This window comes from Haemaphysalis longicornis, unplaced genomic scaffold (genome assembly GCF_048455015.1).
Source record: "Haemaphysalis longicornis isolate Haplotype H1 unplaced genomic scaffold, Haemaphysalis longicornis Haplotype H1 scaffold_1, whole genome shotgun sequence".
NCBI classification, from domain to species: domain Eukaryota; kingdom Metazoa; phylum Arthropoda; class Arachnida; order Ixodida; family Ixodidae; genus Haemaphysalis; species Haemaphysalis longicornis.
Genome location: NW_027526203.1, coordinates 450,211,543 through 450,226,252, shown reverse-complemented (window position 1 = coordinate 450,226,252; position 14,710 = coordinate 450,211,543). Strand labels below are relative to the sequence as shown.

At 48.3% G+C, this 14,710-nt stretch overlaps 2 protein-coding genes across 2 annotated transcripts; one reads left to right on the top strand and one right to left on the bottom strand.

Annotated features, from left to right (window-relative positions):
* The first annotated feature begins 379 nt into the window (after nucleotides 1-379).
* LOC144155997 (WD repeat-containing protein 70) lies at nucleotides 380-2,648 on the top strand. The gene has a single exon (XM_077687752.1). It carries the CDS (start codon nucleotides 427-429, stop codon nucleotides 2,218-2,220), a length of 1,794 nt encoding a protein of 597 aa, XP_077543878.1. The 5' UTR covers nucleotides 380-426; the 3' UTR covers nucleotides 2,221-2,648.
* A 4,178-nt stretch (nucleotides 2,649-6,826) lies between these two features.
* Nucleotides 6,827-9,030, bottom strand: Slh (sec1 family domain containing Slh). The gene has a single exon (XM_077687751.1). It carries the CDS (start codon nucleotides 8,817-8,819, stop codon nucleotides 6,942-6,944), a length of 1,878 nt encoding a protein of 625 aa, XP_077543877.1. The 5' UTR covers nucleotides 8,820-9,030; the 3' UTR covers nucleotides 6,827-6,941.
* Nucleotides 9,031-14,710: the final 5,680 nt, after the last annotated feature.

The window sequence follows — 14,710 nt, the reverse complement described above, 5'->3', positions numbered from 1 at the left end:
CAACTCTTGGCTAGCCTTGGCTAAAGAAGCCTTGGCCAGTCTTCGTGCCATCCGCCTTCCCGTAAATTTTTATATCTAATGTTATAAAAGAATTATACGTAGTAAAATAAACATATTATTTTACGAAAAAATTTACTGGACTTCGAAAAATTTTTAAACGTGTTCACCAGATTCATGAAGTTTCACATGCAGTATAATACAGTATTAACTCTATGTATAATACCATAGTGAGAAACTATATGAAATAAAACTACTAGTATATTAGCAATATTACTATGAAACTCTACGACCAAAGAGATCGGAGCTCGGAGTCTGGAGTATTCTTTCCTCCATGGAGTCTGGTCTCCTCCTTTGCGACAACACAAACGAAGCCAGATCGCCAGATCAAGCCAGATCGGGCCACCGAGCAGCCACAAAGCAAACGCAATGGCAGATGCAAGTGCGAGTGAGCGTGGTTCTGTTCCGAATTCTACAAAAAAAGCGCGTGTGTTTGACCTTAATGCCATTTTTGAAGAAGCCCGAAAAACCGCAATAAGCAGAAGCAAAGATGCAAATGTCACTGGAGACCAAAGCCTACCCACAAGTTGTCCTAAGAGCAACGACGGAGATGAGGCACCCGATCACTGCACTTCTGCAGCCGCAGTAGCTGATCAATGCGAGGAAGACAGCGAAGATGAGATGGTGGGTCCACCAATCTCTTTATCAGCGACAGCTGATGGAGCTAGCTCAGATGAAGAGGATGAGGATACTCCGGAGAACCCTACGGCGTATCGTGCGATTCCCGTGAAGGACCACCTTACGCTTCGACATGGCACAAAGATCGTGTCCGCCTTAGCTCTGGATCCCAATGGAGCTCGTCTCGTCACTGGCGGGTACGACTTTGACATCACTTTGTTCGACTTTGCCGGCATGGATTCTTCGCTGCAGCCGTTCCGCACGCTCCGTCCCTGTGATTGCCACCAGATCCGAAACCTTGAGTACAGCTGCACGGGTGACACCATCCTGGTCGCATCCGGGAGCGCGCAGGCCAAGGTATTGGATCGAGACGGATTCGAAGTGATGGAGTGCGTCAAAGGAGACCAGTACATCACAGACATGGCCAGAACCAAGGGGCATGTGGCCATGCTCAACTACGGCTGCTGGCACCCGCGCACTCGCGAGGACTTTCTCACTTGCGCCAACGACGGCACGCTGCGGCTGTGGAATGTAGACAAACCCAGCTGCCACAAGGCCGTGGTCAAGACCAAGCAGCAGGGCGGCCTACGAGCCATTCCGTCCACGTGCCGCTTCAGTCGGGACGGCCAGCTCATGGCCGCCGGCTGCCAGGATGGCTCGCTGCAGTTCTGGGACCAACGGCGCACTCTGGTGCACCCAAGCCACACGGTGCGTGAGGCGCACCAGCGGGGCACCGAGATCAGCTGCATCGCTTTCGCCCAAGACGGCCGCCAGCTGGCCACGCGGGCGTGCGACGACACGCTCAAACTGTGGGACATGCGAGCGCTGCGGCCTGCGGCGCTGCACACGTTCGGGGGACTGGACAACCTGTACCCGGCCACCGACTGTGGCTTCAGCCCGGACGACCGGCTCCTCTACACGGCCACGTCCAACCGCTCGGGTGACGGCCAGCTGGTGTTCTTTGAGCGGGACACGCTGCAAGAGGTGCTGCGACTTCCGCAGCCGGCGCCCGTGGCCCGCCTCCTTTGGCACGCACGGCTTAACCAGCTCCTGGCCGGGCTGGCCTGTGGCGATGTGCGCCTGCTTTACGACCCAGCACACAGCCACCATGGCGCCATGCTGTGCGTGTCCAAGGCAGCCCGAGCCCGACCAGCGCCACAGGGGCTCACACAGGCACAGGTGCTGACACCGCACGCTCTGCCCCTCTTCCGCGAGGAGCGGCCACGCAGCACGCGCAAGCGGCTCGAAAAGGCACGCAAGGACCCCGTGCTCTCCCAGAGGCCCGACTTGCCTGTGACAGGTCCTGGCCAGGGCGGGCGCATTGCATCGGCGGGCAACACACTTTCCTCCTACATCGTGCGCAACCTAGGCACTACCAAGCGTGTTGACGACAATGTCGACCCCCGTGAGGCTATTCTCAAGTACGCCAAAGAGGCAGCTGAGAACCCATACTGGGTGACCCCTGCCTATGCCACAACACAGCCTAAGCCAGTCTTCCAGGAGACTGAGGAATCACCTCCTGCTAAGAAGCCAAGGGACTCGTAGGCTCCTCAAAGGCTCTTTAAAAGAGTCCCATCTGCAAGTGATTTTATGGGAAGTGCTGCACATACACCAAGTGTATCATTGCAACGGGGAGAACTCCGAGAAGTCGAATGAAGTGCTTTATGGCTATGTCTGTTGTGCCCCCTTTTGTGAGTGTTGCGAATTAACCAGGACCCTTTGCATCTGCTAGGCAAAGGTCTGATCATCTTAGTTACCATGTTATGTGCAGAGCATGCCAGCTGCAGGCTTTCATTTTGTTATTTCACTGTAAATATGACCATAAATGTGCTGTAGTGACAGATAAAATTCGTATTTGCGTTGCGAGTGTCAGCACAAGTGTGTTTAAGCTGTACGAATTTCATCTGGCCTGGCAAAGTCCCATCCAAGTTTTGCAAACATGCTACAACAAAATAAACCATGTGTCATCTTTGTGTGTTATTTCTTCTTGTACTGAAGTGCTCAGTATCAAAGCACTCAAGATGCTACAGCTTTGATGTTATTTAAGAAATGCACAGGAACACTTTAAAATCTTTGCATTTTAAGTGCTACACTTACAAGTAAATTTTAAAAATTGCAATATTTTAGAAACTTGGAGTACTTTTTTTGTTTATCTCATGACTGCTTTTCTGATGGAGGCGAAAAGCAAAAATGCCCGTGTATTTGAGATTATGGCGCACGTTAAAGATCCCCAGGCAGTCAAAATAATCCGGAGCCCTCCACTATGGCATGCCTCATCGCCTATGTAGCGTCAGCACACTAAACCCCACAAGCAATAAATCTGTTTATCTCGTGAACAAAAATAGCAGCATAATAACACCATAGGGTTTTCTTATAATCAAAGAAAACTGATTTGCATTGCTATGTTTTCTTTTTTCCATTTCGTGCCTATTAGGCCTGTTCTATGCATACTGTATTTAAATAAGTAAATAAAAAAGGCTTCACTGATGCGTTCCTCCAAAACTGTGAAACGAGATGTTGTCACTTTGTTGCTTGTCACAGCGAGATCTCATCTACCAGTCTTCCAACCCTAAATCACAACAGTAAGGTGTGGCCGCTAAAGTTGCAGAAGAAATGAATGATAGAAGCTGTGAGGGCTGTGCAAGCCATTAAAACTGACTGGAAAACAAACTAGCATATTCTACCTGCGAGTGCCTGGCTCCTTGTGTGTGCGTTTCGGGCAATCTTCCCAAATTTACAGAACACCTCCAGGCTTGCGAATACTGTCGCAAAGCCACTTAGTGAAAAAATTCGCCTAAATTAAAACCCGCCTGTTCCAATGGACCTGTGTGCATAACTAGCTATATATGAGCACGAAACAGACGGACCAAGACAAGTGTAATAAGCAAGGGTAGCGATTTATAGAAAGCATGCTCTGAGCTGGGGTGCTGCTTCTGGTAATGGGCTGAGCTGAAAGCACATGCAATGGCCTGGCAGCTACTGTTTCCGTAGCACTGCAGGCCTCCCCAGGCAGCATACCATTGCATTTCATTTTTACAAGTCCAGTAGTGTTCTTGGGCTACTTCCCCAACTTTTGGATTCTCCGGTGTTTCTGATCTAAGCGTGTTTCTGACAACCTCGGAGTGTGCAAAGAGCTGCAATTTAATCCCTCTGCTGAGGAGGGTGGTGGGAAGTGCATTCACTTGGTCCTTGCAAATCTGTTGCACAACTCAAAGAATGCTGATCCCATCACATCGAACCAACAGTCATCAAAGGTAGGTCCTGCCCGACTTTTCACTTTGTTCCATCATTGCTGCCAAGGGGCAGTTCCCTGCTGTTGGTTGATAGGCTCACTGTTCTCACACAGTTCATACACTTCGTTTATCTAGAGCACTGTATAAGGGAAATGCACAACTTTTCTAAATACTGATATTTTAGAACCTTGTCTTAGCAACTTGGTACAGCATAGGGAAGTAAGAGGGTTCCCTTAAAAATTTGTTTTCTTTTTGTAGCAAAGGATGTGCTTTCTACCTGGAAAGGGTGGTTGTACATTTGATGACGCAATGAAAGTAGTGAAATACTTTGATCCATAAAGTTTGGCTGAGTGTGCTGGTGGCAACAGAGCTATGTTTTATTATAAACATTCAAACTTTAAAGTAATGTTTAAAGTCAATTAAGGAAAACTTGTATTGAAATGTGCATGTAGCTTTAGTCTTTTATGAACAGAAATACGGGAAGTGGTGCAGTTCATTCCAACTGCTTTTTTTGAACGTCAAAGGCTCTTAGCAGGAGCACTGGGAAGATTGCGCAGCAGAGTAACTTTTTTTCTCAGTCAGCCACCGCTGCTCCTTCTGGTGCAGAGAGTTGGCTCTGCTTATCCAATCATTTTTGCTCCCAAAAGCGGCAAATATCTAGTCCAATGACGTGTTGCCATGGCCACAACCACTGCTAGGGCATCTAGTCAAGCGATATGTTACATAACATTGTGCCTGCCAGCATGTTTGGCAGCTATGGCACTGACAAAGCTATCAAAAGTAGATGCATTAGGCACCTTTTGTACACAAAAGGGGGCTGTGAAACAACTCTTACAACTGTAGGCATCCTATACAGCCGACCATACACAGCACATTCTGTGCTGCATTCACCTTTGCCACGAGCGCACATTTTTTGTTCTGTATCTATTGTGTTACAAGAGATTTCCCCAAAATGTAGCCTGCTGGCCTTTTTTAACTTTAGGAGGTGATTACAAATAAGACCTCTCAATCATAAAAGGACATAGAACCTCTCATTCTCTCAACAAACCATGCAACACCAGCACAGTCTTGTAACGCCATTATGTTATGTATATTCACAGTAAACCATTGGGACAGAAGAACAATTTCGGATAATTGTCGATTGTAATTATCAATGGATTAACCACAATGTATTGGCACTTCCAGATAGCCAGGGAGCACGCCTGTAGTATTATGCATTAATCACAATGTAACAGCACTTGCAAATAGCTGGGGAGCACGCCTGTAGTATTACCGATTTTTGCGATTCTAAGCACCCTCCCCTACTTTGGGGGAAAAAAATTGAAAGAAAATTCTGCATGCGAATCTAAGCACTTGATTTTCTAAGCAACCATCACAAGGTGGCTTTCAGACGTGTGGAAGCGGGCCCGAGTTGACGTTTTGGCCAAGTCATTTGTGAAGTTTTCAATTACAAACCACTTCAGCGGAACAGAAGAGGGCGTGCTGCGGGATACCGAGAGGTGCGGCCCAAGCGGCACAACGTACTCTAATGGTGGTGAGGGCGACTACCATTCGAGTACGTGAGGGTGAGGGAGATGTAAGTGATTGGTTCACTGTCTGCACCTATTTTTCTTTGGAATGTTTGCCACATAAAACATCAGTAAATGCACCCACCCCCCTCACTTTCGGCATCGTGATCGTGGGAAAAAAGGGGAGTAAATACGGTATTTCTAGTCCGTAAATAAACGTTATAGCGAAAGCCAAAGTGACAAAGAAGTAAATAGGAAATTTGGAGGCAATGAATGTTAGACGCAAAGGATAAAACTTGGCCGATATTTTTAGTACGCAGCACTTGGTTTGCAAGGTGCACGATTTTACCCTCAATTCCAGTAACACTGTAGGAAATGGAATACGGGCTAGAATAAATACTTTCGAAATAAAAAATTCAAAAGGCATTAGTGCACTCTGCTACAGCCAAACTAAAAATTTCTTGGCCTTCATAGGTACACCAATTCAAAAAAGGTGCCTAATGACCACTTGATTGATTGTAGGGTTTAACTCGCCGACGCTACGCAGGCGATGAGGCATGCCGTAGTGGAGGGCTCCGGATTACTTTTGACCCCCTGGGGATCTTTAACGTGCGCCGAAATCTCGTACACACAGGCGTTTTTGCTTTTCGCCTCCATCAGAAAAGCGACCACCGCGGCCGGGAATCGAACCCGCGACCTCGTACTCATAATGACCACTCAATGAGCCAATATCCTGAGCATTAAAACGAATGTATTGTGTACATTTAACTTATTGATTTTTGAAGTGAAATGTTCTCATATTAGCAAGAGTCTCTCATGAAACTGCCAGACAAACTTCAAAAATAATACAATAAAACAACTGCAACACAGACTGTATGCGCGCCACTTAACTTTGGTACATATCCGAGCGTGAAAGGAAGCGAAAAAAGTTGATAAACAAGACAGAAAAGAGCACACAGACACAACATTATGTTCGTGTGCTCTCCTGTCATCACTGTTCAAGCCGTTTCACGCTCACATTCAGCAAGTGTTACAGAAATTTTCTGAAAAAAAGTGTGACCGACTTGCATGCAGGGCCTGGATTAATATACGGGTTCGCTCTTGTCTTTATTTTATAAAGAACAAATGCATTACTTTTTGCACATACAACAACAGCTCAAGTTTTTAATTAAAAGGCTACCTCTCACTTACGAAGAAAGAAATAACATGAAAAATGAAACGGGGTCATAGAAGAGGCATGTTGTCCATTGATTTCTTTTTAACAAAATTAAATTTCTGTTACCACTTGCAACAGTTTACCATTACATCTGACAAGCAGTTTCAGTAACCACCAGTCAATTACGTGACATGGTTACACAACAAGCAGTGGAGCCACAGGTTTCGAAGGAGGATAGAGAGTTATTTAAAAAGTTAGATGGTACCAGCAGCTTTATTTGCCCTTTACACCCAGAGCTACATGTTTGGCCTGAAGCCTAGTACACCAACATGGTGTTTTTTTCCTCGCACAAGAGGCACAATATAAAGACTACTTAATTTCAGCCCCCAGCTGAGACAGCTGCTCCACAAACTGAGCAGCGTTGACGAGCTGTGTGCAGCCGTAGACCACCTTCTTGGATTTGCCCTTTGTGTAGTCCAACAAGTTTTGGTACTCGATGTAGTTTCCACCTCCCAACACAAACACTACTGCCTCCTGGAATGGTGCCTGGGCCCGTGGTTCAGCCCGTCCCAGCAGCTTAGGGTCCAAGTAGCGGAAGTCATCCGTCTCGGGCAGAGACTTGAGCTCCATGAGGGCATCGAGGAGCCGCGTGATTGGAAGCTTGTGCTTCTTGACCACCAAATTCTTGACGCCTTCCATGACAAACTGCGAGCCCTGGCTCATGAGCTTGGAGAACATGCCCACTGTGCGGGGACCCCCGCCGTACGAGCCCATGGGGTGAGTGACACGGCTAAAGTCTTTCCAGCGGCGCAGGTACCGCAGCGCACCCAGGTCGCAGCCCGCTCTCTCCAGGGCCTCCTCGTACTCCTGCGCTCCGTCTAGCCCAAGCACGAAGGCAATTAGGAACAGCCTTAGCTTGTCCTGCGCCGTGCCGGCTTCAGGGTCGTTGATCAGGTCCAGCAGGGAGCGATCCAAAGCCTGTCTTCCGAGGAGCTTCTCCTCCGTCTCGAAGTACAGATCCAGCTTTCGGGCCTTGATGTGCTCCAAAATGGCGGTAGCTATGCTGGTGTGCATGTCGATGAGCCGTTTGCGTTCAAGCAACTCTGGCAGTGAGCTAACAGCCGAGGTTAGCTTCGCTGTGTTGTCAGAAAGCATCGTGATGGCTTCATCAGTTCGATCGCCCTCCAGCCCCATGGCTGCCTTCAGTTTCTTCACCTCGTCTTCCTGGGCACGATATGCTTCCAGCTCCTCTTGCACTGCTTCGGCAACTGTGGGGAAGGGGCTTCCCTTGTGCTGCTGCCAGAATTTGTCGGACTGAGTCAGGTCGAACGTTTTGGTCTTTTTCCTCGGCTTCGCGCCCACGTGCTCGGAGGACGGAAGTGGCACAGCTTCCTCCAGGGTGACACGGTTCAAGCTGAGGCCCAGCACGTCGTGCGCCAGGGCTTGGTACGTCCACGTGTGATGCAGGGGGGTCGCCATGTCCATGTTTCGGTCGAGCACAACCAGCAAAGGGCGCTGGAAACTGAATTGGCCACTGCCGTGGGCCGAGTCCAGGAAGAGACTGTTTCGAGAGTCGCGCAGGTTCTCGCGCATTCTCTTGTCAAGCTTCTCCGCCACCATTTCAGCAGCGTTTCCTTTGGGACTACGAATTATCGGCACTGTCCCTAGCGTTGCAAAGACGGAAAACAGGCAGTCGACGATGTTGTCCATGATCGCGTCGATCTCCGTGTCCTTCACATCGCCGCGGTTGATAGCGTAGTACGAAACAGTGTCCCGGTCGCTGTGCTTCAACAAGAACATGTCGTTTTCCAGCGTGATGAAGTTGAGGTACTGGTCGAACACCTTTGACACGTTGGCGACGGCGTTGGCCTGCAGGGCTGCCGAAGCCAGATCTTCAAGGTGCTGGCGTGACACCGGTGACACAAAGTTGAGGTAATACTGGTCATACAACTCGTTTCGGAAGTCCTGCGATATCCGCGTAACGTTCTCGTCAGTGGGCGCAACAAAGTAAATCGCCGGCACCTCCGGGATAGGATCCCTGTCCGAGTGGAGTAGCATGTGCAATGTGATGCCCATGTCCCGCAGTTCCCGTACAGAAAGGAGGGGCGATATGATGTCCTGCCCGCAACGGTCGTACACCAGGAGCTTCCAGACAGGCTCCGCAAATGAGCCTTTTGGTTGGGGAACGTTGAAGTTCAGCATCTGCTTCAACGCAGCGATTTGCTTCTCGCGTATGTTGAGAGACATGGTTGACACGGCAGAGTTACTCCAACGCGGACGCCTCGTTTATGACGTGAGCGATGCACTCACATTCTATAGTAACTCACCGGTCCGAGCAGAAAAACGACCCATGCGTTCAAGCACAACAATTATCCGGGAGGGACCCCTTCCGAAACTCTTGTGACGTTGACGTGACCAGCAGGTTGGGCGCTGCTTGCGCCGCCTGTGGATGATGTCAGTGGCGCTTGGCTCCATCCAATCGGTACTTCTGATGGCTTGCTTCTGGATTCTAGCTACGCGCCTATTAATTTTGTATCCTTTCTGCAGCATTAGTTGGACAGTGTTTCTTTTTACTATAAATATTTCCTTATTATTCAGAATTTCGCATTTGACATCTTGAGGTCCCACGCACCATGGCCGGATTTCGACAATGTGGAAGTACTAAGAACGCCAAGAGTACAAAAGCCAACCATGAAAAAAGCATGGTTAATAACCTTACCCCTCATTGCACACTACTTTTCAAAGCAAAGCCCCTTCATACTGCTCGCGTCCTCCGCCCAAAAGCGCCCGTGGACGTGATGGAGAGGGCTTGCACGGGCCTGCTACCTTGACGCATGTTCACCTCCAAGAAACTATGGTCCGCGACTCAACAGAAGTTTCTCTCTATCTCTTTCTCTCATTTGTCCTTGAAGGACAAACAGCCTTGATGGTTTTGTCTGCCACAGTCCCGATTTTTCCACGGGGGATGAATCCCCAAATAATACGTGATCCGCTGTCCTGGGAAAATATATTAAAAAGAGCAGCGAAAACACGTGGCTACCTGGACTAAGGAGGCCACCCAGCATAAATGTCCACTCCTTCCTGCGCCTCCTTCCCGATGGCCACTTTCATTTTTGTTTCAATGCACTAACGGTGTCCTGTAGTACCATGCACAACCCATCTTTTATATCATACTAAGGCTAAGTACACATGCTCATTTTGATGTCTACCATGCACGCCTGTTCAAATTTGCGGTACTGATAATACGAACTTAATGTACAGTCATGGACAAATGAAACCAAAATGATGGACAAAATATGAACCAAAACGTGATTTCTTTCCATGCAAGTAAAAATGGTGCATGGCTTATAGCATCCTCTATAAACATGCACCGGGGTTGCCCCCAAAACCGGCACGGTGCACGGTGTCCAACGACGGTGCGCACCGGCACGGTGCATTGATCAAGGACAAACTGAGCGGTTCTACCCTAGCGCCATCTCTTAGTCTGTGAAAGCAATTGACTCATCAAAACGTTCACAAGTGGCTAAAAAGCAGCGTAATATGACACAGTGCCACTACAAAGTGATATTTATTGAAATCTAATGATTATATGTACACGCAAGCCATATCCGTCACACATACGCGACAACGCACTTCACCGCTTCCACTAAACAGCTGCCTACAAGCTGCTTCTGATCTTCGTTCTGAGAGCCATAACGCGAGTGCCAGTTATGTTCCGCCCTTCCGCCACAGCAAAGCATGTAGGTCTTCGTGGTCTAGGCCCTCCACTAACTGTTCGTGTAATTCAATCGAACGAAACAAATGCAAAGCTCCAACTGGCTGGCCATGCATTCAGCCTTCTTTGCAGTACACGAAGTTTGCGTCCTCATTTTCCATCGTCGGCCCTTATTAACGCCCGTTATGAGCCCGTCGCATTGCTGTCTGATTAATTCGCAAGAAATTCATGCTTGTCAGCAACAATATAAACCCCGTTCCGCCTTCACACGAGTGCACCGATGCTACAATTCACTGTACCGATGCGCCGTTGCTGCAGCAGACAGCAGAGGAAGCCACTTGGACGGTGTCGTCCGCGATGCATCTCGGGATTGCACTCCGTCGCACCGTCAACTCTCACGGTGCGCAAGGGGGCAACAAAAAACTGCCCCGCGTCTGTGCGCCCCAGTTTATCGAGGACACATGGTGCGCACTGGTGTGGTTTATCGAGGATGAAAAGGCGCACCGGTGCACACCGGTGCGGTTAATCGAGGATGCTGTTAGTTACAAAAACAAAGTTGGGAAATTTGGCTTTCCAGGTATACCAATAGTGCACCATTATTGGACCTCAACAAACAGCATTTTTCAATTTTGCGTGTTCTGATTCATATTTTCATGTGCGCATTTCATTTGTCCATGACTGTACACCCTTGTACAGAGAGAGAGAGAAGGTTCTTTATTAGAGGAGGAAGCCGAGATGTTTACCGGAATTTCGACACCACGCCATTATTGCAACTGATGCTTCTGTCCGGAAGGAGAAGGCAGGCGTGGGTATTTTTTCTCCCGGCCTAGATTGGGCCTTTTCCCTCCGGCTGCCTAACTTTACTACATCTTTCCATGCAGAATTTCTCGCAATAGTCTTGGCCTTGGTTCCTCGAAACGACAGGCAATAATTCTAACGTATTGTTGTTGTTGTAATCCTTTATTTCAAAGGGGAGGCCATGCGACCATAATAAGGGAAGAGGGGGAAGAGGCAGGGAGGAGTAGCCGGGTAGCACAAATGGCGTGTCCTTGAACACCATAGAAGAGATCACTGCCGTCAGCAGAGCCAGGCTAGGGTTGGGATCATGTGAGTGCAGTCAAGTCAACTACTACGACCGGGGTAGGCCCCGGTTTAAACTAATCTCGAGAGACAACTCTCTAGGCCGAACACCCCGAGGGCTGTGAGAAAATTAGGGTTTTCGAAGGGGGGTGTGTCTTGAGAGGAATCACGTGGCAAAGCGTTGACGAGTATTGGCCAAATGCGGCGCAGTGCCAGACTAAGTGGTTGAGGGTGGCGAACACTGACGTTTGGCAACAGGGACAGTAAGGAGGTGGAGATCTTGCCGGGTGAATCCATTTTCTCATGATGTGGGGTGTGAGGGCTGCGTTAACAATAGTTTTGTTTATGAAGATTTCCGCAGAGCGAGGCATCGGAGGAGCAAGAGCCAGGTAGCCAGCGGGAGTGACGGACGTATTCATTTCTTGTTTGTTCTGCTCTTACTTCCTCAACTTCATCCCCCCTATATCGAGCCCTTGCTTCTTTATCACCTTCCTCTCTTCGTGAACTTCGTTTGGCCTGGGTACCTCGACATGCAGGTATCTGGCTTAATGATTCAATGGATGCTCTGGCGGGAATGGCATTGGGCGGTCCAGTAGTGGAGGTTCTGCTGCCCATTACCCTCATAACTTCGGCTCGCTTTTGTAGGCTGTGCTTACTTCAAAGTATGCCTGATTCTGCTTACGAACACTCGGAGCTCGAGCACCTCCGGTACTCATGGAAGTGCACCATAAGCCAGTCGCAAGCTTGTGAAGTCACCCTCACTAGCTCCCGCTGTCGCGTGCCAAATTTAAATTATTACTTTCACCGCTCTAATCTGGCCCCGTTGTTGCTATGTGCTTTCTGCAATGAACCAGAAATGATCGACCATTTCTCCTGCCGACGATTCTCCTCTATAAGAGAAGGATAGCACATGCAGCCGGCTAAACCTCCCGCTGTCTGCTACACCGATTTTGTCATTCGGGGCGAAAAAACTCAGATTCTGCCACGGGGATCTTTGCCGTGCGTTACACTCATTCATCCTACAATCAGGCCGCCTGCTGTTAGATATCAATTGGCCCTGCTGGATTCCAGTCAAGTATATGCGTGCCTAGCTCACTGCTTCGTCTGTACATCATTCTTTCTTCGCAATTCTTACTTCCAATTTTCATTTAATGGTGTTCGTTTTTACCTTTTTTTATTTCTTTCTATAATCTCCTTCCTTTTATTTCACTACTCATCTGCTGCTAATCCATTCAAATATTTAAATATTTTTCTTTCCCTACAAAAATTACATAGTTTCTTTCGGTAAGGCGCCCATTTCCTGGCCAATCCCCGAGTGGGTATGAGCCATTTTACTGGTACCACCACCACCACCGAAATGCTACTCGGCAGGGCATAGAGTTTCATACTAATATATTAGTATGAAACTCTATGCGGCAGGGGAAGGGGGAAAGAAAAGGCCCGATAGATTATAGGGCAGAAGAAAGAGGGAGAGAAAAAATAACAAAAAATGACGTTCAGTTTGTGTCAGCAGTGTGCTTAAAAAGACTGAAACTCTAAATCACAACAATGATGCCAATCTAGTCCAGACAGTCGAACAACGCCGCCAGTACTTAGCGTTGACCTGGTGGAGATGGCCATGGACCAAGTACTTACAAGGTAATTGGTCCTGGGCTGACGTGCTCTAGTTCCTGCACAAGACTGCACCTTTCGTGTATATATGCAGAGTATTCCAACAGCAAGTGCTCCTTTGGGAAGCATAGTGAGGAATACATAGGTGTGGCATTTACCTGGAAAACAGCCTCCGACCCACCTAGGCACAATAAATAGCCCTGTTCAGTACAATGCATCGCACGCAGAAGGTTGGAATAATAAATAATTACGGCTACACCAGAATGTTCACCAGTGCTTGCTTTGCTCATATTACAATGCTTTATGGTAAAGGGGAATAACACAAATGCAGTTGAACCTCGTTATAACAGACACTGATATAGCGAATTATCGGCTATGGCGAACGAAATACAAACTTTGGTTGGTCACGCTTCATTTCAATGACACTTATTCTTCTATAACAAAACTGAAACCGTGACAGCCTCGCGCAATATCGGATATAACGAAGAAAAATTTGACCATGAGGCTAAGAAGTAAGTTGGAAAACTCCCAGTGTCCAAAACAGCAGAAGTAGAAAAGGCCCTTTTGTTTGTGGTCACTGGAAAACTTCGTCCTTCTCAGTGCTGTGAATAGCCACCGGACGAAGATTAAACCCTTCCTCAAATAAGAACGCACGCCTGTTTCTGTCAAATGAACTTTGTTAAGTTGTAATTTCACATTCCATTGTTCCGGTTCATTCAGCCTCAAATGCCACAAGCAGAAATGCAACTTACTTCATTTAAAGTGGTTTTGAAGCCTGAAATAATGCGTTTTTGTATCAGGGATTTTTTTGGGAGCCCGATTTCTGATTGGCTTGAGCTGATTTTAACTCTACTGTTACAACGAATATCAGCTATAACGAACTAAATTATTGTCCTGATACTAGTTTATTATAACCAGGTTGGACTGTACTGCCATGCATGCTATTTTATTGTAAGACAAGATGCTTTCATCCTGTCAAAGGCATAAACCAGGCATGCTTGCAACCGAAATTGCAGCAGTTAAGAAACCATGACAACAACAGGTAGAGGGGTCACTGTACTTCACTTTTAGCGGGCTGACCTCACCCAACAATTGGGGCCTCTCCGCATTACACAGACTATTATAGTTGTCACTGGGCTGGCCACCACACTTACGCCTAAGGTACGAGAATCATACTTACTTTTGCAGTTAAGTAATCTGAATTGGTGTTTCATGCACTGAAGCTACACGTGGAGTACAAGGTGGACTGCAGTGGAAGGCTGCAGGTAGGTTTAGAGCACCAGGTAATCACTGTGTGCAGAAACCTCAGGGGCAGTTCTTTTAAATGCAGAGCATTTCTTAGCCTCGCCTCTTCCTGCGTCGGACGGCGTCCACAGCTCCGCGTCCGCAGCAGGTGCGCCTCTCCTCCTTCATTCCTCTCTCTCAACAGCAGCTGGCGCGCGCATGCGTCGTAGTCAGCCCGTTCGCTCCGTCGCGGTCTCGGCGTAACAGGTACGTGATAGCAGCGCGGTGGGGCGTGGAAGGGCGCGCGCTGCTTGCGCATGCGCGCTCTCCCCCCCGTACAGCTCTCCCTCTACTGCGCGCGCTGCAAATATAAAGCGGCTAGTGGTCACTTGTGCTTCAGTCACTGCGTTGACCCTTCCTTCCTTGGTTGACGCTCGCTCCACCCTAACGTGACTTTACTCTCCTCTCTCTACCCCAAACCAACGCAACTACGACCCAACTACCCACC